General features: G+C 39.5%; 7 protein-coding genes across 7 annotated transcripts; 4 read left to right on the top strand and 3 right to left on the bottom strand.

The window, feature by feature from the left end:
• Positions 1-225: 225 nt before the first annotated feature.
• On the bottom strand, positions 226-3,274 carry LOC101306175. The gene is made up of 6 exons (XM_004307844.1): positions 2,418-3,274; positions 2,167-2,329; positions 1,838-2,014; positions 1,630-1,713; positions 1,343-1,424; positions 226-1,224 (listed from the first exon to the last, which is right to left on the bottom strand). The coding sequence occupies exons 1-6, from the start codon at positions 2,777-2,779 to the stop codon at positions 773-775; spliced, it is 1,320 nt and encodes a 439-aa protein (XP_004307892.1). The 5' UTR covers positions 2,780-3,274; the 3' UTR covers positions 226-772.
• Positions 3,275-3,844: 570 nt separating this feature from the next.
• On the top strand, positions 3,845-5,897 carry LOC101313650. The gene is made up of 3 exons (XM_004307869.1): positions 3,845-4,669; positions 5,459-5,577; positions 5,674-5,897. The coding sequence occupies exons 1-3, from the start codon at positions 3,956-3,958 to the stop codon at positions 5,810-5,812; spliced, it is 972 nt and encodes a 323-aa protein (XP_004307917.1). The 5' UTR covers positions 3,845-3,955; the 3' UTR covers positions 5,813-5,897.
• Positions 5,898-6,683: 786 nt separating this feature from the next.
• LOC101302412 lies at positions 6,684-8,428 on the top strand. Its single transcript, XM_004309047.1, has 2 exons — positions 6,684-6,933; positions 7,020-8,428. The coding sequence occupies exons 1-2, from the start codon at positions 6,684-6,686 to the stop codon at positions 8,294-8,296; spliced, it is 1,527 nt and encodes a 508-aa protein (XP_004309095.1). The 3' UTR covers positions 8,297-8,428.
• Positions 8,429-8,514: 86 nt separating this feature from the next.
• LOC101312490 (ribosome-binding factor PSRP1, chloroplastic-like) lies at positions 8,515-10,594 on the bottom strand. Its single transcript, XM_004307865.1, has 4 exons — positions 10,267-10,594; positions 9,374-9,514; positions 8,926-9,277; positions 8,515-8,823 (listed from the first exon to the last, which is right to left on the bottom strand). Exons 1-4 carry the CDS (start codon positions 10,480-10,482, stop codon positions 8,693-8,695), a joined length of 840 nt encoding a protein of 279 aa, XP_004307913.1. The 5' UTR covers positions 10,483-10,594; the 3' UTR covers positions 8,515-8,692.
• Positions 10,595-12,712: 2,118 nt separating this feature from the next.
• On the top strand, positions 12,713-16,621 carry LOC101305309 (two-component response regulator-like APRR5-like). Its single transcript, XM_004307842.1, has 8 exons — positions 12,713-12,901; positions 13,814-13,975; positions 14,078-14,208; positions 14,315-14,455; positions 14,569-14,731; positions 14,826-15,165; positions 15,340-16,096; positions 16,199-16,621. Exons 1-8 carry the CDS (start codon positions 12,751-12,753, stop codon positions 16,316-16,318), a joined length of 1,965 nt encoding a protein of 654 aa, XP_004307890.1. The 5' UTR covers positions 12,713-12,750; the 3' UTR covers positions 16,319-16,621.
• A 2,836-nt stretch (positions 16,622-19,457) lies between these two features.
• LOC101292938 lies at positions 19,458-20,631 on the top strand. The gene has a single exon (XM_004307883.1). The coding sequence runs from the start codon at positions 19,528-19,530 to the stop codon at positions 20,164-20,166; it is 639 nt and encodes a 212-aa protein (XP_004307931.1). The 5' UTR covers positions 19,458-19,527; the 3' UTR covers positions 20,167-20,631.
• A 1,581-nt stretch (positions 20,632-22,212) lies between these two features.
• LOC101313935 lies at positions 22,213-23,305 on the bottom strand. The gene has a single exon (XM_004307870.1). It carries the CDS (start codon positions 23,205-23,207, stop codon positions 22,392-22,394), a length of 816 nt encoding a protein of 271 aa, XP_004307918.1. The 5' UTR covers positions 23,208-23,305; the 3' UTR covers positions 22,213-22,391.
• Between the last annotated feature and the right edge of the window lie 1,377 nt (positions 23,306-24,682).

Raw genomic sequence — 24,682 nt, 5'->3', positions numbered from 1 at the left:
TGAGAAAAGCCAAGGTGGAGGTGATCAGCAGCACACAAATGCCAAAGTTGGCACCCCAATTTGATGGTTTGGAATCTTTTGAAACCTTGGTTGGTCGTTAATTGCCAAGGATACATGCATTACTTCCAGTCTGTATATAGTTCATGAAAGGGAAATATATCTCATCTCCTCTCCTCTCTTTTCAGCATTTCAATTTCCAGCTGCTACACTTGAACGGAATAGATATCATGAGGAATTCATCTCTTATCTTTCCTTGTTGTCATTCATCTGTCAACTAACATTGTTATTCTCAACATATACAACCATCGGTGGATTACAATTCCTTCTATTATGATTGAGATTCCCATTACAAATACGAAAAACCACAATAAATTCACATACTATGAGCAAGGAAACTCCATCTAGTTCAGTATTGATTAAATCTAGAAGAAGCCAGTGTGAAAATAAGACTAACATAAGCAACGAGACTTGAACTCTGTTTCTGATAGTTCCCAATCTGAAGTGCCTAATTCAGCAGTGTGGAAACCTAAAGAATATCTGTTTATGTATATACAGCTACAAAATGTCACCATATTCTGGATACAACAACTCTAGGGTTCATATGCTTTATTAGTTATTCAACTAAAGAATAACCTCTCCTCTTTCTCTAGTAAGACGAGGGTTTATGGTACTACACTAGTGTGCTCTTTGTATCCTGTTGAAAACTCGGAAAAGGGAATTATCAGGATGCAGATTACTGAATACCTGTCAATACTTCTTGGATTAGATCCAATCACTTTGGTTTTGATTTCTTCCCCACATTTCCGAACTTATTGGCCACACCGGATATTATTGTCTTTACCAGATACCCCCGGTCAAGAGTGCATGCAAGAAGAATACTCCCACCAATTATTATGAGATTTCGTATGTTCCCACCGAAAGGCTTGTCATCAGATGCAGTCACCACTGCAGTTTGTGATGAAACCTCGGTGCCAGCGGAAGCTTTCAGATACTCTAGACTTATTTTGGTGTTGATTTGCGCCATAAAGGCAGGCCGAGAAATTATCCCCCCTAACGCTCTTTGTTTCTGGTAAGCACGTAAACCAGACTCTATGTTCTTTACAGTATCCCACATTCCTTTTCGTACAGCAAGTTTTGCGATTTCCCATGGGATCCCCATATCCTCTTGATGAAACAGTTGAACTTCACATGCACTGAGCTGGCCATTGTCGTGTCTTGATTCAGCTGCAGGTTATGTACAAGTTAAGAATGCCACTTGATCATTGCGCTGATGAAACCAAAGCACTGGATATAGATATGTCATTTTGATGAAATCAAAGAGGACTAGCATAAGTTTATACACCTGCTTGAATGCACCAACTTGAGTAGTAGTTATCCACACGTCTTAGTTTGTCATGCCTTGGAATAGAAGGATAGGGTACTCCCTACAAGTGAAAAGACAAACATTGATGTATCTAATCAAAAAAGAAATGATAACAGAACCCTATTTCTGCTTAGTCGTCGGTATGTGCTATTACCCATTTCACATCAACAAATGGCATTGCAAGGTAGAGGCCAGCAATCATCAGATTAAGTGAAGTGATAAGAGAAAAGAACATAGATGTCAAACAAAAAATCCATCCCTCATACCTTTGTCACACAATAATACAACCTTCCTGACTCCCAAATTCGCCGTCCTATTATGTATTCTCTGTCTTTACAGAAGAAAGGGAACTGCAGAATGAGAGCAATGCAGAGATAAACAACTTAATTAAGCATATGCAAGCGAGAATCTTTATAATCGTAACTGACTAGAACTCTAGAAGTGAGAACATAAAAAACAGATTTCAAGTCTCACCTTTTTTATCCACTGAACAACCATTGTTCCTGTGGTTGGGCACTCATCTAAGGTCGTGGCCTCACTAAGCATGTCATCCCACTTTAACCGGAACTCATCATCCCAGAAAAAGTCCCTCACTAGCTCCGGTGTTACATCCTCATACACAGTCCTGCTACGATATTGAGGAGGACCAATCTAACAGAAGAATAGGAAACAATGTTACATGTATTGTGTATTATGTCCTTAAACAGTTCTCCTTGCAATGAAACATGGCTGTGCTTGTTTGTAATGAATTCTACTGTCTACAAAAACTATGCTAGTAATGAGAAATTAGGGAAACCAATTACCTTGGGATCCCTACGCCAAACTTGACAAGTCATAGTTGGAGTCGAACGATCCATCATATGTATCCAACTCGGACCTCCATCTTTCATATCAACAAGCTGACATAGATGTTCTACATCCTCCTGAGCCACCACATCAGACTTCTTCTCATTCATCTGCGATGTACTACACAAAATGTACAAAAACCACTAAGAAATTTGGTCCAATTCTTTTCACATCAAATCACAAACAAAACTGTCACAAATATCGTTACCTCTGGTCATCAAATTCGATAGGTGAGGGAGAAAGCCTCTTCTGCACAGCATTATGAACTGCATTGTTAATAATCCAAGCTTCATAGCCCTGGAACAAGCACGGTGCTGATGAGAACCCTTTTAGTGGTGGTGACATCACAGACCTAGCCGGAGAAGTAGGCATGGATGACAAATCCAAGGCTTTAGAAACAGAGGAGTTCAGTTTTTCCTGACCAAATGTTGCCCACTTTGGCTTCCACGCCCAACCAATCACAATACCAATAAGAAAAGCCGTCCACAAAGGACCCAGAAGCATCACAAAGTCGGTGTACTCTATTTTCACCATCTCCAAAATCTCATGCAGCGCACCAATCAGACCCATGTTGCTCGAAACTTTGACACAAACTCTGCACCTTCGTTAATATATTTTTGGTTTCTGGGGATTTCTAGCATCAAACAAAGGAACTAATAGGAGTTGGTTTGGGTTTCATATACGACGGCGCCGTTTCAGTGGCGTCAGGAAAACCAGGGGAGGCCTCAAAGCAAAAATAGGATGTGGGATTGGTGGACGACAAAGATTAGATAGTTTGATACGTACATAGATTTCCAAGCGCAGAGGTTTAGAGAAGGAGGCGAAACGACAAAAGCTGTGGTATCGTACGTTTGTCGTCTAAAGTTTTCAACTTCCAAGTGCTTGTTTCCCGGTGGCTGAAGGGTGTTCTTGTTTTCGACGTCGCCTAAAACCTTATAGATAGGTTTAGAGATAGAGGATCACCTTGTTTGACTTTCTATCTTAACCAGAATTATCATTTTGGTTCTTGTATGCGCTCTACCTAGTTTGTTTATCAGATCATAGTTCATGTAATGAATGAACCAAATAATGACCATCCCGCATTAATACTCCTAAATCTTAAAAAGTAAAAACTTGAAATCATAACTCACGTAATTTTGAATTTTGATGGGATGAACATAAAAACTGTATTGGAAAATTCATTACATTATTTCATCAAGTGAAATATATCAAGAATTGCATCAAACTCAAGACCGCTAAGTCTGGCCCAGTATCATTTGATCTAGTGACATAGTTTCCTCTTTAGTAAGTGGGAGATTGTGAGTTCGACTCACACAATTGTAATTTACCTGATAAAAAAAACCGTTTAGTCGAATAGCGCTTAACGAGCTTTCGAACCTTTGTTGTAAGTAAGTGAGAGGTTGTGAGTTTGACTCACGCAATTATAATTTACCTGATAAAAAAAACCGCTTAATCCAATAGCGCTTAACGAGCTTTCGAACCTTTGTTGTAAGTAGGGTTCAAACAATCCAGCTTGGTAAGGTAAAACTGTAAAAGTAAAAAAGCCAACAAATACTCGTCTATTTGCCACGTAACACAGGACAGAACAGTCTTCGTTTCAACTTCCAAGTCTTCACCTTTGAGCTCCGTACTCAAACATCATCGACCAAACCAAACACCCAAATTCTTCGACCCCAATCATCACCTGTTCGATCCCAAATCAAACCTCTCTCTCCTTCCAGCCAATCAGATCCCTCCACCTCACCAATGCTCTGCTCCGTCCGCGCCACCAAGTCCGGTCCCAACTGGCTGGACCGCCTCCGGTCCAACAAGGGCTTCCCTGCCTGCGACAACCTCGACCTCGACCACTTCCTTAAACATAACCCCACCTCCTCCTCGGAATCCCCAAACCCCAATGCCGACTCAACTCCACTTGTCTCAAATCGACCCGAATCTTCCGGTCCGACCCGAGACGCCAAAAAGGGAGAGGCATTGCTGGGCCTGATGAGCACCGCCATCTCCGAGCTGTTCTTCATCGACGGCTCCGAAGAAAGCTCCAGACTTTCCGGGAAAAAAGTCCCCAGAAAACAAACCCACCCCAGACTCTGTGTCACTAGCAAACTCAAGAGCTCAGGCAGCATTGGAAATGACGTAAATGACCTTAGGACTGTGCCTTCGTTGAATTCGAAGAATGAGGTAGAGTTGGAGGAGAGAGGGGAGAGAGAGCTGAAGGGGTATTCGAAGAGCGAAGTGACGGTGATCGATACGAGCTGTGAAGTTTGGAAGACGGAGAAGTTGGTGTTTAGGAGAAAGAGTGTTTGGAAAGTGAGGGAGAAGAAGAGCAAGGTGAGGAGCTTTGGGAGGAATAAGAGGAAAGTGGTGAGTGGTGATGAGGAAGGTGATGATGGCATTGAGGAGAAGAGGAAGAAGAAGAAGGAAGCCGAGGTTTCGGATCAATGTATATCTCTCAACCCCATTGAAGTAAGATAAAAACATTTTTGTGTCTTGGTTTGTTTCATTTCTTAGCCTGGTTGTGCTTTAAGTTTTATAATAATGCGGTGAAATTGTTTGTAGAGCTCAGCATGTAATGCTTCTCAGAATATTTGATGCTGAATTGGTATATGATAATGTCGTTGACACTTTTGAAATGCTACATGTAATGTTGTTAGTTTGTGATTTCATGTGTTTGAAATTTGATGTTTGCATTGAGTATAGGAGCAACAGTAGTGTTGTTGCCTTCAGTTAATTGGAAGGTGTACTGGAGTAAGTGAAATGGGGTTCAGAAATCCAGAGCTACAACTCTTCTAGTTTCCTCCTTTCTATTTCAAGAACAGTAATTCGGGTATAAATGAGTTGATGTATTTCTTAATATAATGATGAAGATGTTGGGGTTGAGACCCACAACAGAAGAACTATCAGTTTATAAGATGAAAGGATACACCCTCATTGATCTATCCATGTATAAGGCGAAAAAGTAATTGAGGTAGTTTAATGCTATGTAAGGGAGACTATTGCTAAGTTCTGATGACATTATGCTATGGATATAGCCAGGTTTTACCTTCTGGTTCAGAATTTATCAAGAGTTTCGATTATTAGATTTTGTGTTGCAAGTTTGAATTATGCAACTGTTCGGACTTCGGAGCCATTTTGGAGAGAATGTATTTTGACTATTGTGCTTTCTTAAATGCAGCATGTCATACTTGTAGCTTTGTTTTACATGTTCATATGAACTTAAGAATTGATGTTTGTTCCCCTTGTTTCATTGTCCAGAATTCACGGAATGACGCAAGGAAGGAAGTCTGCAAAGACGCCACTGATAATCTTAATGACAGAGGGAAAGATTTCTGTAAAGACAACATGCCAGATGACAGAGAAGATTCAGAAAAGGGGTAAGTGCACTTGCAATAAGTAGTATCTAATTTCGATATTCTGTTACTTCTGCTATTTAACTAAAGGTTGAGACTTGTCCATCGGTTGTGTTCCAGGTTTCCTTTGAAACCAAGAAAAACAATAAAGGATGGCTCGTCTCTTGTCTTTATTAAAGGCATTCCCACGGATGAGAAAAATGAAGGAAAGCTTCCCAGGAAGTGTCTGAAGGACAGCCAAAGGAAATTCAAGGCATGATTGATCATAAATCAGCCACAGGGGGAAGTTTTGCCCCCAGAAAGATCTAGCTGTCTGCAATGCAACAGCCTAATGACAGCACCGGCGGAGTGTTTATCGACTCTTCTAGAGGCCTTTCAGAAACTTTCCAGATATGAGTATATGAGGTCTGGTCACACTCAGGGAGTTGAAGATGGTTATGATCACCTATCATACTTCTGTCATTACTCATTAGGATTCAAAAGTGTTGTGAATGGCGAATTAAGTGTAGAGTTCTCTCAAGTGTGTGTCCATAATTTCATGTAACATTTTTTATTTACTTTTTACCAAAACAGGAAATGAAATAATTATTTTGCATAACTAAAGAAGTTCAAGATATTTACTATAAATTAAGCTTAATATGTTTCGAGATACCATTGCATTCCGAGTCTCATGACCCCTCATGACTCGTATGAATTGGGAGGTGCCATATGAATTGAGGTTTAAAAACCACATGTGATCGAGCTGTTAATTATTTTGCAAGCTTAATATGTTTCGAGATACCATTGCATTCCAAGTCTCATGACTCCTCATGACTTGTATGAGGCCATATGAATTGCGGTTTAAAAGCCACATGTGATCGAGCTGGTAAGAGCCTAAGTGGAGTTCAAGTTGACAATATCTTCCGACAAAGATTAGTCGTTAAGTGGAGTTTAAGTTGACGATATCTTCCGACAAAGATTAGTCTCTCGGTCTTAAAAACCTACCTTTGATGTAAAGTAATAATGAATTGGGCTTTGACAAGAGTGCACGCGCGGTTGTGGCCCATAATATCCAATCCAATCCCAAAACGAACGTTAACCGTCGTCTTCAAGCTCCCAACTCCTTAGCCGAAACCTCTTCAATCACTAACATGGTCTCAGCCTACGCTCTCTTCACACACCCTTTCCCCACTCCTTCTTTCTTTGATTCTCCATTTCCATACCCACTTCCTCCCACCGCTCATATCTCACACTCTTTACTCTCAACCTTCCATAACCATCAATGGTCTTCTCTGCCAACACTCGCTAAAACCCCAAGACCCGACCCAAACCCGTTACTAACCCAACTGGGTTTCCGACCCAATCTCCAATGCAGTTCCAGTCCAATCACGGCCGATATAGGTAACCAAACCAATGCAACCCTCCCTCGGTCTAGATGGCGTGTAACCTAAGCTTGCTACATTTTAATTTCTTATATTTTGTGGCAGGGACAGTGTTCTCGCTGTTGCAAGCGGTTGGAATCGATGACAAAGAAGCAAAAGTTCTGTTAAACAAGAACCCGGTTCTGTCTTTTACGTCTTTGGATTGTTTACGAGCTCGGATTGAGTGCTTTAATTCAGTTGGACTAGATGGGCTTGTGCTTTCCAATTTGATCACCAAATGTCCGAACTTGTTAACTGCTGAGGAGATTGGTCCCTTTTTGAGTTTTGTCCGTCATGATTTGGCAGGCAAGATTGAGCCAGGGCAGCTGAGGAAGCTTTTCCGGGCAGCAGACGTTAGATTCTTGGTGGGATTTGATGAGAAAGTAGGATTGCTTCTTCGTCGCGGTGTTTCGGATGAGAAGATTGTGGATGTTCTCAACAAGGTGAATCTGTACAAGGCATTGTGTCTTAAGTCAGTTGAGGATATTGATACGACTATTACGTTTTTGAACCGTTTTGGTGGGATTGATTTGATTGTGAGGCGTCCTTCGCTACTGAATTATGACTTGGAGACTCAGCTGGCTCCGAGAGTTGAGTTTCTCACTGAGGTTAGTGGTGGAGATGAAAATGCCACCGGGGTATTGTTGGGTAAGCTCCCTGCGATTTTGAGCTACACTGTGGATCATACTAAAGGGCATGTTGAGTTGTTGAGGTCTTTTGCTGGTTTAAGTGATGAACAGATATTCAAAATCTTGCTTGTTTTCCCCAATGTGGTTAGTGCCAGCAGGGAGAGGAAAATGCGTCCGAGAATTAAGTTTCTGAAGGAATGTGGGTTGAGTTCGAATGATATCTACAAGTTCTTGATCAAAGCTCCATTGTTTCTAGGCTTGTCGTTTGAAGACAACCTTGCATATAAGCTTGTGTTTTTGGTGAAGATTGGGTATAGGTATAGAACAAGGGACATGGCAGCAGCAATAGGATCTGCCACCAGAACAAGCTCTGATAACTTGCAAAGAGTGATCGAGCTGTTCTTGAGTTATGGTTTTTCGTGTGCCGACATTGTTGTCATGAGCAGGAGGCATCCTCAGATACTGCAGTACAGTCATGGTGCTTTGGAGAAGAAGATGGAGTACTTGATAAATGAAATGGGTCGTGAAATCGGAGAGTTATTAGCCTTCCCTGCATTCCTTGGATACAAACTTGATGACAGAATTAAAGCCAGGTATGAAGTGAAGAGGAAAATTTTGGGGGAAGGAATGTCACTGAATAAGCTCTTAACTGTTTCATCCGAGAGTTTTACACCGAAAACGCCAGCTTATGTAATTGATCTGAACGTGGAATGAAAGTTCAGTTCATTTAGCTGCCCTATGACTTTTACCTTTTAATTCACAAAGCACCAATCAATTTGTCTTTCTTTTTACATGTTCTTTCAATTCCTCAGCAATTCTCTTTCTTTCTTTTCATGGATGGTCTGTTAGTTAGCATTAGGCACCAAGAACCAATAGAAGGGAGTTAAACATGTAATATTGGCTAGTCCCAATGTGTTGGGCAACAATGAAATGATGCTTGTAATTTGTATATCAGAAATTTTGGTTCATACATTACAGTACAAAACAATGCCTCTCACACTTTGGATCAAAGTTTGTCTCAGGAGGCGTCAGCTTTCACGTTACTGTTACTCGAAATCCTTCAGATCATTAGAGGAAAACATAACTATACAGAACCTTTCCTAGTCCTTCTTACTCTGCCGCAGTGTGTTCATAAGCACGTTCTACCACCACATTCTCCACCTTATTAGCTTTCCCACTTCCTTTGGGTATAATAACCCCATAGCCTCCTTCCTTTCTTCTGTATAGAATGTTAATTTCACCTGAGCAATAACAAAGAAAGATTTCAACCATTAGATGACAGAATAAATAAATAAAACTGATGTACAAGGCAATGAAGGCGCAAGGAATTTTGTAGTTCATACCAGTTTCTTCATTTCTGAAAGCATAGAAGTCATGATCAAGGTTCTCCAGTTGATCTACTGCTTCAGCTACTGTCAAAGGTGGCATGTCGAAGTACTTTGTACGAACAACCTCATCCAACAAGTCTTCCTCTTCATCCTGGGGACCTGATTCTTCCACTTCCACGGGGAGTTGTGCCTCCCTGACTTTCAATCTGTTAAAGCCTTTCATGTGGCGGCCATGGTCTGATTCCTTCTCCTTGATTTTCCTCAACTTCCTCTGGATGATGGAAGAAGCCATATCTATGCTTGCAATAAGTGTCTCACCTTCTTCCTCAGCCCGGAACACTCCATGCTTTTTGGTGAACAAAGTGACCTAAATGAACACAGATAAACAATTGCTTATGAGAATGCACCATTTACTCAAATGCAAATATTCTGAAACATTCATTCAAATGTCATATGCCAATACCTCACACCTTCTAATCTTTGGGCCTTTTTGCTCTCCACCACGAACAGACAACCGAACATCGGCTTCCCTCACCAGGTGGCTGTGCTTTAGAATCGCCTTTCCAACTTTTTCTTCCACATGCTTCTTCACTGGTTCTGTCAACTAAGTTCACATATTCAAATTTCTCAATCAGATTCCACTCATTTGCATAATTAAATACTCACCAATAGAGCAGTTTAAATAGAACAGCAGCTTAAGGTCTAATCAAAAGCTTCACAAGTCATTGCAAATTTCCAAATTCTACCTAAACAAATGGTTCAGAGTGGCATCCATACAGATAACTTGGAGGTTGTTTGGTATTCTATATAAAATCAATTTCCTGGTTTTGAAATCTGCTGCATGTAGCAGAACTGCTTAGAACTCTTTCATCTCAAAAACAAAGAATCACTTTCAAATGCAAAACCCAGAACCCTTTAGATTGTGATTGTAGTTTTGCCATAATTTGTTTGTTTAGTCCCAAAACCCGCAATAATGCACATAACAAATCCAAACCTCTAAAAAGTGCTTAAAGATCCAAACTTGAACACATATACAGCTATATTTTCTGCAAATGTAAGCTAAAACTACAAACTTGCTACAAACCATTAGTTTCAGAAACACAAAATTGTTCTTAAACAGTGTCCCAAATAACTATTTCTTCAGCATAATGTACTTTCTTAAATCTGATCATAGATGTTGCTCAACTTTAAAGTCCAAACACACAACAGCATTACACCAAAAAAATCAATCAAAACCCAACAAGATTCTCCAAACCCCTAACTTAGTAACTTCAAAACAAATCAAAGCTATCATCTTTCTACAATTTCCAGCATTTCAAGACAACCCAAAGAGCAAGCCAAGCTGAAACTAAGTACCTCCAAGTGCTTTCCCTGTATGATCAGCTTGACAGAAGACAATGGACCATCCCAGGACATCTTCACACCATGCTCCTTGCTTCTGGGTCTTATAGAAATCGAGATGGGTCTCAAATTCTGACATGGGTTCAGGAAATTGGAAAAGTCAGATGAAAGCTTGGAGCTTTGGGGCTTTGCCAAGAAGCTAGAAGATGGTAGACTAAAAAGAGCAGCCATTTTGGTGATATAGTTCAGAATTCAGAATTAGGGTTTGGAATTGTGAAAGCAAATTGGGGGTTTTTAGCAGAGAGAAAGAGAAAGATGGGGTTTTTGGATATACTGATGGACCATTCACTACGCGGCAAAAGATTCAGACGTTATCCACTGCAAAACCTTCTCTGCGGTTAAGTGTAGAGAGTGAAGAGATCTGAGGCGTTGATTTTGTGGAGTGAGGAGGATCGACGGTGGAGGTGGTTTGATGGGTTAGGATTCTACATTCAATGCATAATGCGAGATGGGCCTTTGGTTGGACATTTTGGAGCCACTAACACGTGTTGAGTCCAATGCCTTAAATTGGCTGCCTTTTGTCACTTTGTGGAAGGTTTTCCATTAAAAGGATAGGCATTGGTGTGAGTAGATATTTCTGAGTTCAATATTGGAGTTTTTCTCTACTTGTGAGAATGATGGGTGAAATTCCAACAAACTTTTTTTTTTTTTTTGAGGTTGAATACTAAAGATGAAATAAGTGAGGGCTGAAAGGACAATAAAACATTTCCAAAAAAAGAAAGGAAAATAAAAGGTATTGCTTTGGTTCCTTGACACACATTGTTGGGCCTCTTAATACAGTGTTATGTTTTTCTTCAACACATTTTGTTGGGTCCTTGTAAACTATAATTGGTTGGGCCTACTATCATTTTATTATCAACTAGCAAGGGTACTAGGTTCTTCCGTTCATGTCCTTAAAAGTAGGGTATTACTATTAACACATCTTTTTTTTGTTATTAACACATCTTATTTATTTTTCTATCCACATATTTTTATTTTATTTACAAACTTATCACCTGAATTTCATTGATGATTGGTTCTCAATTTCTCACCATATAAGGGGTGTGTTAATAACATCACTCTAGAAGTAAAATATATTGAAATTTAGAAGTTAAAAGGATGTTTCACAACTCTAGGGGTATTATATCAACAACAACAAAAAAACTTAACTGCATTGCTAGATATACGCTTCCGAAGTCTTAGGGTATTATTGTTTGCGTATGCTTTTTGTTAGGTCGCGTAAACTATATCGTCTTCTCATATACATATATATATATATATATAATTATCTCACGTAATTTATAGAGCATAATTTATTCTTATTTGTTGAAGTAGTAAAAATACTTTTAAGTGTTAATATGGGTTTGAGTTTACCAACATTACAACTTTACAACAATTTGCTACAAGTTAATTGGTAGTTCATCACTAATGCTTTCTTACGTATCTTTCTTTTCTTATTGACATACATTTGATGTGAAAATTTCAATTAGTGTTATCATTCCCACAAACTCATGTACAAACTCTTACAAACATCCCAACACTTACCTAACCTCAAAGTCACACAAAAATAGTATTGAAGAGACTTTTGGTGTAATGTACCAAACAAGGGCATAGGTGCCATCTAGTATGAACTAGAGAATACTAGATGATTAGAGGGCTAGAGGCTATTAAACAAAGGTTAATGTCACTCTAAGCAAGAGTATAATATCCACCAGTGCTAGTGGGTGGGTAATATTGTATCCTATAGCATCCAACACTCTCCCTTTTACCCAATCAAACCCAAACAACACCACACGTTTTCTTTACCCACTAGTCAATCACAGCCCACCACTTTAAATTATAGCACACATCAGAAACGTGAAGATGGCAATAGACCACTTGGAAGGTCCTAATCTCTCTCCCTCTTGCCATCCACGTGGCACCATCCCTGGCCATGATCTCCATTTGCCTCCCTCCCTCAAAAGCACCCATAAATATCCTCAAAATATCTCCATGTTAAAGCTTTATTTGCATGATTTATATATCTAACCTATGGGACCCACCTCCATGCCACCTGTCTCCACTCAAAAATCCCTAAAATAAAGAAAATGCTAGTTTAAAATACTGGCCACCAGAATAGAGAGAGAACCCAATGACGCCGCGCCTTTTGATTAGACTAGATTGGCTTGATGACGTGGCGGCCAAGATATTTTTCCTCTTTTTAGATATTTCTCACCGTTGGATCACCCCGACCAAGATTTCTTCGCCGTCGGATTCGCAGCTAAAGATTTTTCAGGATATTTTTTCCTGCTCAGCTTTGACAAAAAGTGAAGGACTTGCTTTTTATGAAGCAAAAGGATGAGATTTTTCTGAAACACAAAGCTCTGTTTTTCTTTGAGTTTGTGGTGAAAAGTTGGAGCTGTGAAAATGGGTGAGGTTGTGGTGAGTAGTACAGAGAGTGAGAAGCAGAGGAGTACAGAGATGAAGAACAATGGTGGTGAGTCATCAAGTGGGGTTGTGATGAGGTGGGAGAAGCTTCTTCCTGGAATGAACATGAGGGTGTTGTTGGTTGAGGCTGATGACTCTACAAGGCATATTATAGCTGCTTTGCTCAGGAAATGTAGCTACAGAGGTGAGTTGGGTTTTGGTTGAATGCTTTAAAGTTTTGATCTTTTGGTGGAATAATCAAACTGGGTTTTGTGTTTTTTTGATGTTGAAGTTGGGTTTGTAGGAATTTCAATGAGTTAGATCCTGTATTTCTTTACTCTCTTTTTTCTTTCTTGCCTTTTTTTGGGGTTGGAGAGGAGAAAAGGGTTAAGATCTTGGTTTTCTAATTCTGTGGCAAACTGTGCTGATCAAGAATTGAAGGATGTTATTGTTGAATTCACATGAAGTGAAGTTGAAGTGGTCTGTGGTTTTGTGTTGGTTTATCTTAATGATAAGAACTGTAGGCCAAGAACAGAAATTGATCTAATCTCTGTAAGATCAGCTAAATATTGTTCTACTTATGAATTGTGTTAATTACTATTCATACGAAAAGCTGCTAAGATGATGGTTAATATAATCAAAGTCAACCATTTATAGGAAGGGGTCTAGTTCTAGTAACAGTAAGAGATTGGATTCTTTCAATATAAGCTGAGATCAGCTCTAACCAATGTTTAAATTCAAAGAATTAACCTGATTAGAGAGTATTTACAACTAGCTAGCTGTACTCTGAGTATAATTAGCCAAGATTAAGGTGCTTTAATACTTTCTACACAACCTCTTTCGAGTTCTAGGGACAAAGGTTTTTGTGGTTCAGGTCACTCATTTTGATAGAGTTTTGTATTGTATAGTGCAAACATAGGATATCAAGAGAACTCTTAGCTCCATTCACCTCCTTTCAGGGTCCTTTTAAAAAGTTGTGAACATTTGCAGATCTGTAAAATTGCAAGTCTAAGGGTCACCCCAGTTATGTGGTGAAATCTACATGAGTGGACATATCAATGTTTTCGGTTAGATGTAACTGTGGAACTTAACTTGGTACTTGTTTTTGTTTGAGCAGTTGCTGCTGTACCTGATGGCTTAAAAGCATGGGAAATACTGAAGGCAAGGTGCCATAAGATAGACCTCATACTGATGGAAGTAGATCTGCCATCAATATCTGGATTTGCTTTGCTTACGCTAATCATGGAGCATGAGATCTGCAAAAACATTCCTGTTATAAGTATGATATGAAGAACAAATGATTGTGACATGATATATGATATTTGAATTTCGTCATGGTGGTTTTCAAAAGTACTTATGAACTTATTTTGTGATGTTGCAGTGATGTCCTCTCAGGATTCGATTAACACAGTTTACAAATGCATGACAAGAGGTGTTTCTGACTATCTTGTTAAGCCAATTAGAAAGAATGAACTGAGAAACCTGTGGCAGCATGTTTGGAGGAGACAATCTGTATGCCTCTACTCATTTCTTTGAACTTTTTTTTTATCCGACTTCAGTTTCAAATTCTTATGTTAACATGTCTGCCTATGCCTAATTGAAATCTGTTGTCCATCAGTTGGCCAGAAATAACCCCCAAGACGAGAGTGTCGGACAACAAAAGATTGAAGGAACATCTGATAATGATGCTCATTCTAGTGGTTATGTGGCATGTGCTCAGAGGAATAAGGAAACCGATGAAAAAGGGACTGATTCTCAGGTTCGTGTTCTAATATTTTGAAAGTTCCATTATATTATGAAAATGAAGCAGAAAAGAACCCTTAATTGGCATTGCTCAGTGTGGACTGACTGAATGTTTTATCTCTCTTGCAGAGCTCTTGTACAAAGCCAGATTTTGAGGCTGAGAGTATGGATATGCAGGAATTTTCACAGAAGATACAGGCTAAAAATTTTCTGGATGACTTAAGAGTGCAGAAAGATGAAGGGAACACCAATTGTGGCGAAAAGTTGCTTATGCATGAAAATGAAGCCAGAGGTGATATATCTTTACGTTCCATTTTAGCAGCTTCTTATATGTTCAGTTTGGTAGGAAGGCCTGTTAACATTTGTCAATCTGTGAATCTAATTAGGACCAGCAGTGAATGTGTACAAGGACAAATTAGCAGCTCCACTAGGTGAGGTCGCCATGCCAGAAAGTCATAGGAGAGATGCTAATATGGGCAGTGAAGCTTGTGATGATAATGATCTCCTTGTCAATTCTTCAAGAAATGTCACAGACTTCTTTGGAGTATCCAGCTGTTATCCAATTAGCAACCAGAGAAATTCTTCATCAAGTAATAGACCTTGTACATATGATTCTGCTCCGCAGTTGGACCTTTCTTTGAGAAGATCAGATTCTAATGGCTTTGAGACTCAAGTTACTGAGAAAAGACATACCCTGGGCCGCTCTAACGCCTCAGCCTTTTCAAGGTGAGTTTCCATTTTTGTTTTCTGCAATGAAATTTGGGGATACATGCACATCGTCAATCGTTGGTTTATAATTTTATATACAGAGTCGCAATGAAGTTGGTTTTAATAATTGATTTCTTTGCTAGATTATTTAAACATTTCTGTTCACTGGACTCATAATTATCCCTCCTGCAGATACATCAACAGACCATTGCAGCCCCAGAATCCATTGACTGAAATAAACGAGCGACAAAATGCATATGAAACTACATCAGAGAAGCCTGCATCCCCTGTATATATGGATTGTGATACTCCTGCTGCCACTTCAAGTATTCCGAGGAGTGTCATCACGCCAGCTACTGGGCAGTCTAACCAATCTGAAATTGGAACGTCATGCCCTCAGCAGAAATTATTTCCTCTTCCTGTTCCCGTTAAAGGTGTAAGGTTTAACAATCTATGCAACGGGTATGGTACTGTACTGCCTCCAACGTTTTGCACACAATCAAGTCCATCACCAATGAGAAGTACAGCTGCCCAGCAGGAACCCTCATTTCTTATGAGTTCATATTATCCGACTAATCCTCAAAACCATAAACCAGAGCATGTGTATGACCCAGCTTATCATTCCAAGGTTGCCATGGACCACAACCAGACAATGCAGCAGCAGGAACAAAGATACGATGAGGGGCTTATATCTTCAAAAAATGATCAGAGTGCAACTAGTAGTTTCTGCAATGGCAATGCAAGTCATCTTAATAGGAATAATAGCATAGGGTATGGAAGTGCTTGTGGAAGTAACAACGTTGATCAGGCGGCTATATTTAGAGCTGCTCCAGAGAGCAAGAATGAAGACAGTTTCTTCAATCAAAGTGGAAATAATCGATCAATCCAAAGAGAAGCAGCTCTAAACAAATTCAGGTTGAAGAGGAAAGATAGATGTTATGAGAAGAAGGTACATTCTTATCTTTATTCTACTTACTGTTGTAGCTTCATTTTTACCACCATTGTTGCAAAATAGGCTATAGTTCTAACGAGATATATTCTTCTTACACAGGTTCGTTACGAGAGCAGAAAGAAGCTTGCAGAGCAGCGTCCAAGAATAAAAGGACAATTTGTTCGTCAAGTTACTGATCCTTCACCTACAGAAGCTGATGGCAATGCATATGATGATTAAGTAGAGGGTTCTTGTAGAGTTGAAGTAACACCGTGTTCATTTCTTGATGCCTAGAGCTTAAGTTAGATCATGTATATCCCTTGTAATATAGGGCTGTAGATTTTTTTTGTACCCTATATTAAAATCTTCTTAGGGCTGCCTTGGTCATTCTTTCCCTATTTATACATAGGTTTGTTCACTCTGACTTACATGTCAGCTGGTATACAAACTACATTTGTACTCATTTGATTATCTTCTTGTTACTAACTACTCGAGGATTTGTAATTTTTGAGATGCAAGGAGAAATTGTTTTCATTTCAAAGGAATATCAATGATTCCAAGTATATACTCAGTGACAGTCAGATTGGAGTGGTAGATTACATAGTTCAACAATTATCCAATCAACCAAAATAAAACTTCAGTACTTCCAAACAAGAAGTGATGAATTCAGATTGGGGTGAGAGAGTGCAACAAAATATAGAGACTGTCGGTAAGAACACTTCAAGAGTTTCTATTTTGAGCCCAGGAAAGTAAAAAACACTAGGTCTGTTCAATCGTACATGTCTCCCAGAGTCCCAGTGACCTTTATCTAAGCTAATGTTCTCTTTCATTGCATAAAACATTATGAGAATGAATTTTTGAGATCATAAAATCTATCTCTGCATCTAGGCAAACAATCTCGAAAATGTTCAAAAATGACATTTTTGATGAAAATCGGCACACGTTTTTCTTTTTTCACTGTCAAAACACAGGTTTTCAACATAACATGAACTGAGGGAACTCAAAACTGTCAACTCAATATTTTCTTATGATTTTCCAAAGTAAGAGAAATTACAGAAGAAATAGAATTACACTGGAGATTGTGGTGACCAGAAAACGACTTCTGCAGTGGAAGAACATCGTTTTCTATTAGCAAGCAAGCAAGTAGCAACAGATACGTCTTACATGGCTACGACCTGTGTTGCTGCACTATTGTCCAAGCAAACACATGTCAAAGTCATCAAAATGATAATGGCTTTTCTCCACTAATTGTGGTAGGTAATTTCCCATAAAGGCTTCCCCGCCAATTCGAACTAGTGTTTGTTTACAGCAACTACTCAAGGCACGGTTCCACCTTTTCTTCCACCACAAAATGGCTTTGCCTATGAACCTTGCAGAGCAGGTAATGCCGTGCTTAAATTGTGCAGGAGTTGTAAGGTTGAAGAAGAAGTACTTCATTAAGGCAATCATATACTTCGTATAATCGTAGAAAACTAGGTATCCAGCTTAAAATTTTATATAGATTTTGATAAATTTATTTGTCAACCAATTCGGAATAGGTGAAGAGATGCACCTCAGTACCTATCATAGTTCCTAGTCGATGTTGAAGGTGACCATTTGGGACATCTGTGCATGCTTATCTCTGAAACAATCAATGAAATGAAACACTGAAAACCCTTTTCCTTCTTTCCACTTATAATCAAAGTCATAAAGGTTGCCTCTTTTTTGGTCCCAGAAATAGAAGAAGAAATAAGCAAGCAAAGTTTAGAGAAAAGTAACAGGCGAGAAATCATTACGGTGGTTTTGGGGTCCTTTCTCTTGTGTATTTTTGATTTAAGAAAAGGGTTCAATATCTAGGAAAGTTTCAAGAAAGCAAAAATCAAACACCTCTCTTCAATTTCAAAGCTTGAACAACTGCTGTAAGGCTGTAAGTCATGTATGATATTCCCTTCAAAATTCGAGCCTGAGGGTCCCTAATAACAACCATACCAAATTACATAACAAAACATAGGTATTCACATCGAATGGTGATGACCGATGTAGCGCTTTTCCGAGTATTCACATCAGACGGTAGATGAAGATTCATCAACTACCAGTCTTAAGCAGTACTCTCAAAGCCCTTTTCTTAACGTAAAAGGAAGAGCACCTGCATGCATAATAAAACCAAGAAATGAATGATTGGTAATGTTTGCCAGTGGTTTCCAAAAGACTGTTTTATAGATTCTCCATGTCTTCTCTACTTTTGAACTCTTCTACTGCACTGCTCAATTTGAAAACATAAAAGAAGACCAGAACTTCAAAGTTCCCAATCTCAGCAGCGTCTTACTAAGCAAGAAACACACCGCTAATTAATCGTATTTTTATCCCTAATCCCACTTTTCTAATTGCATGTACTAGAACAAGAGCAGAAAAAGGAAGATATTATGGGGGCTGCCACTAGGCTAATTAGCACCATTTCTTACCTTCAATCAACAAGAAAAGGCTAAGCTATTTGGTACACCATCTCTTATTGCTCTTTTAAAAGCCTTCACTTTCCTCTATTATCCCAAAAGTGTATCCAATCTCTGATTCAGGCTGAGGTGCATGTCCAATGCTTTTGACATGGTGGATTAAAAACTATGTTAGAATCGTCCACAAACAAAAGCCTATTAGATCTTTTGCATCGATTCTGTATATTCATGAATCATTATGCAGGATACAGATACTTTCTTCGTCTTAAACTCTTAACATTGTTCGACTTAATACCACATATACAGATTCAAGGATATACTACATTTATTTACTGTCGTATATACAAAAATAAGAGAAATGGATTTCTGAGAATTATTCTCAAGAATCCAACAAACAGAAAAATACAGAAACGTGTAAAGGGTTTGTATTTTTCTGGCATACAGACTTTATATCCATATATGTGATATATATCTTTGTTCTCATGCCCCAAAAAGAGCAGTATGGCTATCATTACATCAGTAAATTTGTAAAGTAAATATAAGTTGCGAAAAGTAAATAATTTAAGAGCAGTTTTCTAATTTGTTTTCATGTCTTGCTAACTCCAAATTATTCAATCATGCATGCAAATGCAATGCGACTTTTGTTATTGCAAGTTAGTGAACTACAATAACAATTCAATTTCCTTTTAGGAAAAGGCTAAGCTCGTCCTACCCCAAGATGAATCATGGAACGAGGGAAACATTATCAGGTTGTATAATGATCCAATGGTTGATATATGTGCATCATGTACCTAATAAGTTTAATCAAGGCAATTTCCAGAAGTTCACACAGCACAAGCAAAGATAAAAAAGAAGCTGCGAGTCAAAAGAAGTAGGGAGCCAATATTATTGCAGCTTTCAGCTTCTGCTTCCTTTGTATATATATATAACCTCCTCACCTCCCCTCCCCTTATAACTTAGCCCTCTAAACCTCATCTCTCTCTGACTTTTGAGTTCTCCAATCTCTCTTCATTTTAGCAAATGTCTCAAGCCCTCTCGAAATCTCCTAAACACTGTGGCGATAAGCAAGGACTGAAAATTAACAAGCACTGCAAGAAGCTATTTGCAGCATTCTCTACACTATTCACTACAATCCTCTGTTTAATACTACTTGTCTGGCTTATTCTACACCCCACCAAGCCTCAGTTCTCTCTCAAAGAAGCTGGTATCTACCTCCTCAACCTCTCCGGAAGCAATAACCTCCTCAACTCCTCCGTCCAACTCACCCTGCTTTCCAAGAACCCCAATCAAAAAGTTGGCATTTACTACGACGAGCTCAAAGTATATGCTCAATACAAAGGCCAACAGATCACAGTTTACACATCTCTGCCTCCTTTCTACCAAGGACATGAAGACAGCAATCTCCTCACAGTTTCTTTGATTGGAAATGGTCTGCCTGTGGCTCCCTCTTTCGGTTATGAAGTGGGACGTGATCAGACGGCTGGGAGACTTGTATTGAATCTCAAAGTGCTCGGACGACTAAGGTGGAAGGTAGGGACTTGGGTGTCCGGGAGATACAGAGTGAACGTGGATTGCGTTGCTGTTATGGCTTTCGGTCCTTCTCTCCCATCAGGGCCACTCACTACTAGGCAGGGGACTCAGTGTTCTACCACTGTCTGAACTGCCACTACTAACATGAACCACGGTGATGACTAGCTTACTTTACTGCCTAGATTGAGTTGTTCATTTTGCTTGTACTAGCTAGTCTGAATTTGATTGCTTGGTGTTGAGGTATGTTATGCTGATTGAAAATTATAGGACTTAGGGTAATGATCATGTACATAAGTGAAAATGAAAAGGGTGTTTGCAACTTGTATTGTGAAATCTTATCTTCTTAAGTTCTAGCAATAGAAAGTGGGTGAGGAAAAGATTGGTGTTGTTCATGTTCTTGTAGATTTCCAGTAATGTGTTCTAATCTTTTGAGAAGACAAGGATGAAGATTGAAAGATGAGGATTGTGTGTGTTCATCCCCTTTTCCCAGTATGGTTGTTGTTGTTGTTTTGTGGGCAGGAGGAGAAAGTGAAAGAGATAGATATTGACGGATAAAGACATAAAAGAGGTAATGATAGGTGAGATGCCAACCAGAAAAAAAAAAGAGATGGAAAAGAAAAAGGAGGGAAATCCATTATTTTCTTCACTAAGGAATCTTCAAATTTACAGTTCAATCCCACACTCTACCTTTACTGACTTATTAGTACATGGACTCTTGCCTTTTAGCGCCAACTGCCAAGCAAAGAAAGATGCGAATCCAAATCGAATCATTCTTATATGTACACCATATATAAATATATATACTGTATCACACCAACCCAGAACTTGAATATACTGAGGAATGTTACCGATTCCGGGAAGCTGATAGATACGATTGTCTCAGTAAACCCAGAACACTGTTCTGAGAGCTGCTGCTTAAAAAACTGACGGATTTTATAAGAGAATAATCAGGAAATACAAAAGTCTGGTAATGGTAAAGAATTGTGTATGTCTACAGTTTGATTAACTTTAGGCTAACCTTAAAAACTCAAAAAATACAAAGCTCTTCACAAAAATGGAAGGTGATAGCGACTAAATGGACCAATTAGCTATTACAGAATAATTAGTTAACAACTGCCCCTAACATTTTTGCAACAACTAATACGGTCCAGAACTTCAACGTTTATGAAGGTGACAAAAAATACTTTCCCTACCTATTGTAAAGCAAAAGAAGAAAATAAGTTTCGAGGAAAATATATGACCCGCAACACAAATGTTAAAAAGTAAAACTACTTTCTGATGATCCAAAAGATAGCTAGTGAGATGTCCCCACAAAATGGCTAGCTGAATAGCTGAAAGAACCATACAAACTTCAGGAAAATGCTGCTTTTGTAATTGCGTGTCAAGATATATGGAGTAGACCTAGCACCTTTTCTTGGACGGACATTAGTTCATCAAGAAATTGGTAACTGACTTTAGGAACATGAATTTTACAGGTAAACCCTACAATATCTAAGATCAAACACTAACAATTTTGAAAATAAAACATCTACAGCAGTTGTTAGCTGACAGACAGGTTAGAGAAAGAGGTGGCCAATCTCACGTAGCATACCAATCAAGGGCAATGGTAAAGCTTCCAACAGGCAACAGCACATGACATTAAAGATGTAATGTAACCAGACACTAAAACTAGGAGCTTCAAGGAGTTCATAACACTCAAACAAAAAAAATCCAAATGGCTATGGCATATACAAGTGATCACTCATCATGATAGCTGAATTGTATCTTTTGCTACCAACAACTGCATATCATAAACTGAACTAAAGAACTCAAAGCCTGAAAAGGAGTCATATCTTTCCCCATTTCCCATTTCATTTAAGGAAGTGAATCTGTAACCCGCAATTGCAACAGCACTCCTAAGGATTCCTCTTTATCTCTAACTGAATATGTGCCTCTCCATAAATTTCAACCCACCCACCGATTCAAGAGACAAAACAATAGCTAAGTTCACCAACACCATTCATTTTAACATTAATCTCTTCAGACTCACTTACACACAGCTACACATGTAATCTAGTTCTACAGATTATCAACTACTAACATACTTGCATAGAGCATTCAACTTTTACAACTTCTCGACGCAACAAACATCACCACAATCACAATCATGAAGTCTCGAAACATAGAGCAAGTTCAAAAAACTCTATTCATTATGATCAAAAAGCAAAAGTACGTGGTACATTCTATACGAATTGAATCAAGAAACAACTCTTAACTATCAAAACGGTATCAATCAAACTCGAAACAACTCTACTACTACATTACATTTCGAATGAGATCTCTATATAAACAAAACACATTTCTATGAATTGAGCTCAAGAGTTTATCGAATCAGGACTAACCCATTTCCAGAAATGCTTCTTCACAGACACAGCCTCATTCGCAACACGCCTCTCGCCGGAATCCGCATACTCATGCTCCTCCTCCGTCACGAAATCCTCCTCCGGCAACCCCTCCACCGTCGCATCCACCGAATGCACCTCGTAACACGCCGGCAGCCCCGGATAACTCGCCGAGCTTCTCTCCTCCACCTTCTTGCTATACGAACCGGGCACAATCTTCACTTGACCCGACCCGTTCAGTACCGACCCGAGCTCCTCCAACACGGCCCGGTTCGCCGCCGTTATCGGATCCTCCCCGGGCTTCATCTTCTCCGATAGAGGCCTGCCACGTGTCCTGACGCTGCCGTCGGAGAGTTCTTGCTCCGATTCGACCAGGACCCGGTTCCGATCGTCGATGACCCGAACCGTGACGACGTGGACGGTCCGAACCGGCGGGGTGGAGTCGGCTAGGGAGCTTTCGCCTTCGGAGAGCTCGAGCCAGAGGTTGTGGACGTTCTTGGTCCCTGGTTTGACGCCCCAGGAGGCGAGCGAGTCGGAGCGGAGGCGCGGCTTGAGCCAGTCGGAGAGCGACTGCGGCGTGGCGAAGCTGCGGTGGTGGTTGTGGTGGTGGAGGGACATTGTGGGAATTTTGATGAATCGGCGAGGGTAGGATGGGAAATTGGGGAGTGGGGGTTTAATTTTGGAGGAGGAGGAGGAGAAGAGGTAGAAGACGGAGAGGGCGGTGAGGAGGAGATCGGGGAGGTTGACGTGGCTGTTTCTGATTGGTGGTGGTTGTTGTGGCGGTGGCATGTCAACGATTGTTGGTGGTGGCGGTGGTAGTGGTGGCCATAGGAATCTGATTTACGAGAGAGAGAGAGTTGAAGAAAATAATTAAGAGGTTGGGAAATGAGGCGGGTTTTGTTTTTGTTGGTGGACCGTGGATCACATATTATTAGTTCAAAATCTCAAATGGGTTTTGGAGGTTGGGTCAAAATTTGATTTGGCTTCATTAATAGAGATTTACCGAGAAAATTAGAGAAGAAAAATAGAAAATAGATAGCTTTTGTTCTAGTCAAGATTTTGGTTTGTATTTTATCTAGTAAGCATAATCACCACGTATGTTAAACAAATGTCACAAGTTTATCGATACAAGGCTACATTCATTTAATCGGTTTTACGTCGTTGCATCTGATCGAGACTTGTGTGTTTTACTCGTGTATCGAAATTTGAACATTTGGTATTTTTGTGTTTGGCATAGGTGCTTGTGAATTGTGTTTTGCGCAGATTGAATAAAAAGTTTTAATTTGGCCGGATCAATGATAAAATTTAAAAGTTTAATCAACATATAATTGTGAACCAAAACATGAAATTTAAATAGTTCATATGTATAACCAAAACTTGTCTGCCTTAGCTAGCAGCTCGTTTCAAATGGGTGTCCTGATCATTTCGAGATCCAAAGGGTCCGGCATCATCACGTATGTTGCGGCATTGCACCACCGTGCGGGGAGTTGCAAGGAGTGCACCGCCAGTAGCTGCAACTTGAATCAACAATTTGGAGGTGTTAATTCTTCTGCGCAACTCATCTTAATTGACCCGATGGTGATGATGATCGATCATTGATTAGTATCACTATCGCCAATAATTTGATGTTTGAAGATCGAGTATATGATGATTATCTTCTTCATGAAGTGAATGCGACGATGACAAAATAGTAAATCTGGCCAATTTGGATCGATATTGTACGCAAGTTTCTCGACCGATCAGTTGACCCCATCATACTGAACGAAACTGGACCGCGCGAGTATAACGTAGCCAACGCTTCCAGACCAGTACGGCGATGTTAGCTACCGCAGCTTTCAAGATCGAAGGAAAGCTAGCTTTCACGCCATCCAGAGATCTAATAATTTCTCTCTAATTTTTGAATAAACCCTAAACCCTGTAGTACTCACTAAACTTGACCGCTGCTCGATCTATTATTAACAGAGTCCACTGCATATTTAAAACAAAAAAACAAAAAAAACATAGTCCACTCTACAACCAATTGTACGTACGTACCAAGTAATCGATCTGTAGCTCTCTCGATCTATAGACTATAGCTGTGGTTCTTCCTGATTTCTCAAATAATATTTGGCAAACAAATTAACCATGCATTAACTACTTAGGAACTACAAGTTACTACCAGCTGCCAAACAAGCATGTTAAAGCTAGGGATGAAACCAGATAGATATTACGAACTTTGAGTTTCATAGATTATGTTTACATGTTGAAATAAGCTGGAATAGGAC

Source organism: Fragaria vesca, linkage group LG7 (assembly GCF_000184155.1).
Source record: "Fragaria vesca subsp. vesca linkage group LG7, FraVesHawaii_1.0, whole genome shotgun sequence".
Lineage (NCBI taxonomy): Eukaryota > Viridiplantae > Streptophyta > Magnoliopsida > Rosales > Rosaceae > Fragaria > Fragaria vesca.
The sequence above is the reverse complement of the archived record's forward strand: the minus strand, read 5'-3'. Positions and strand labels throughout refer to the sequence as shown.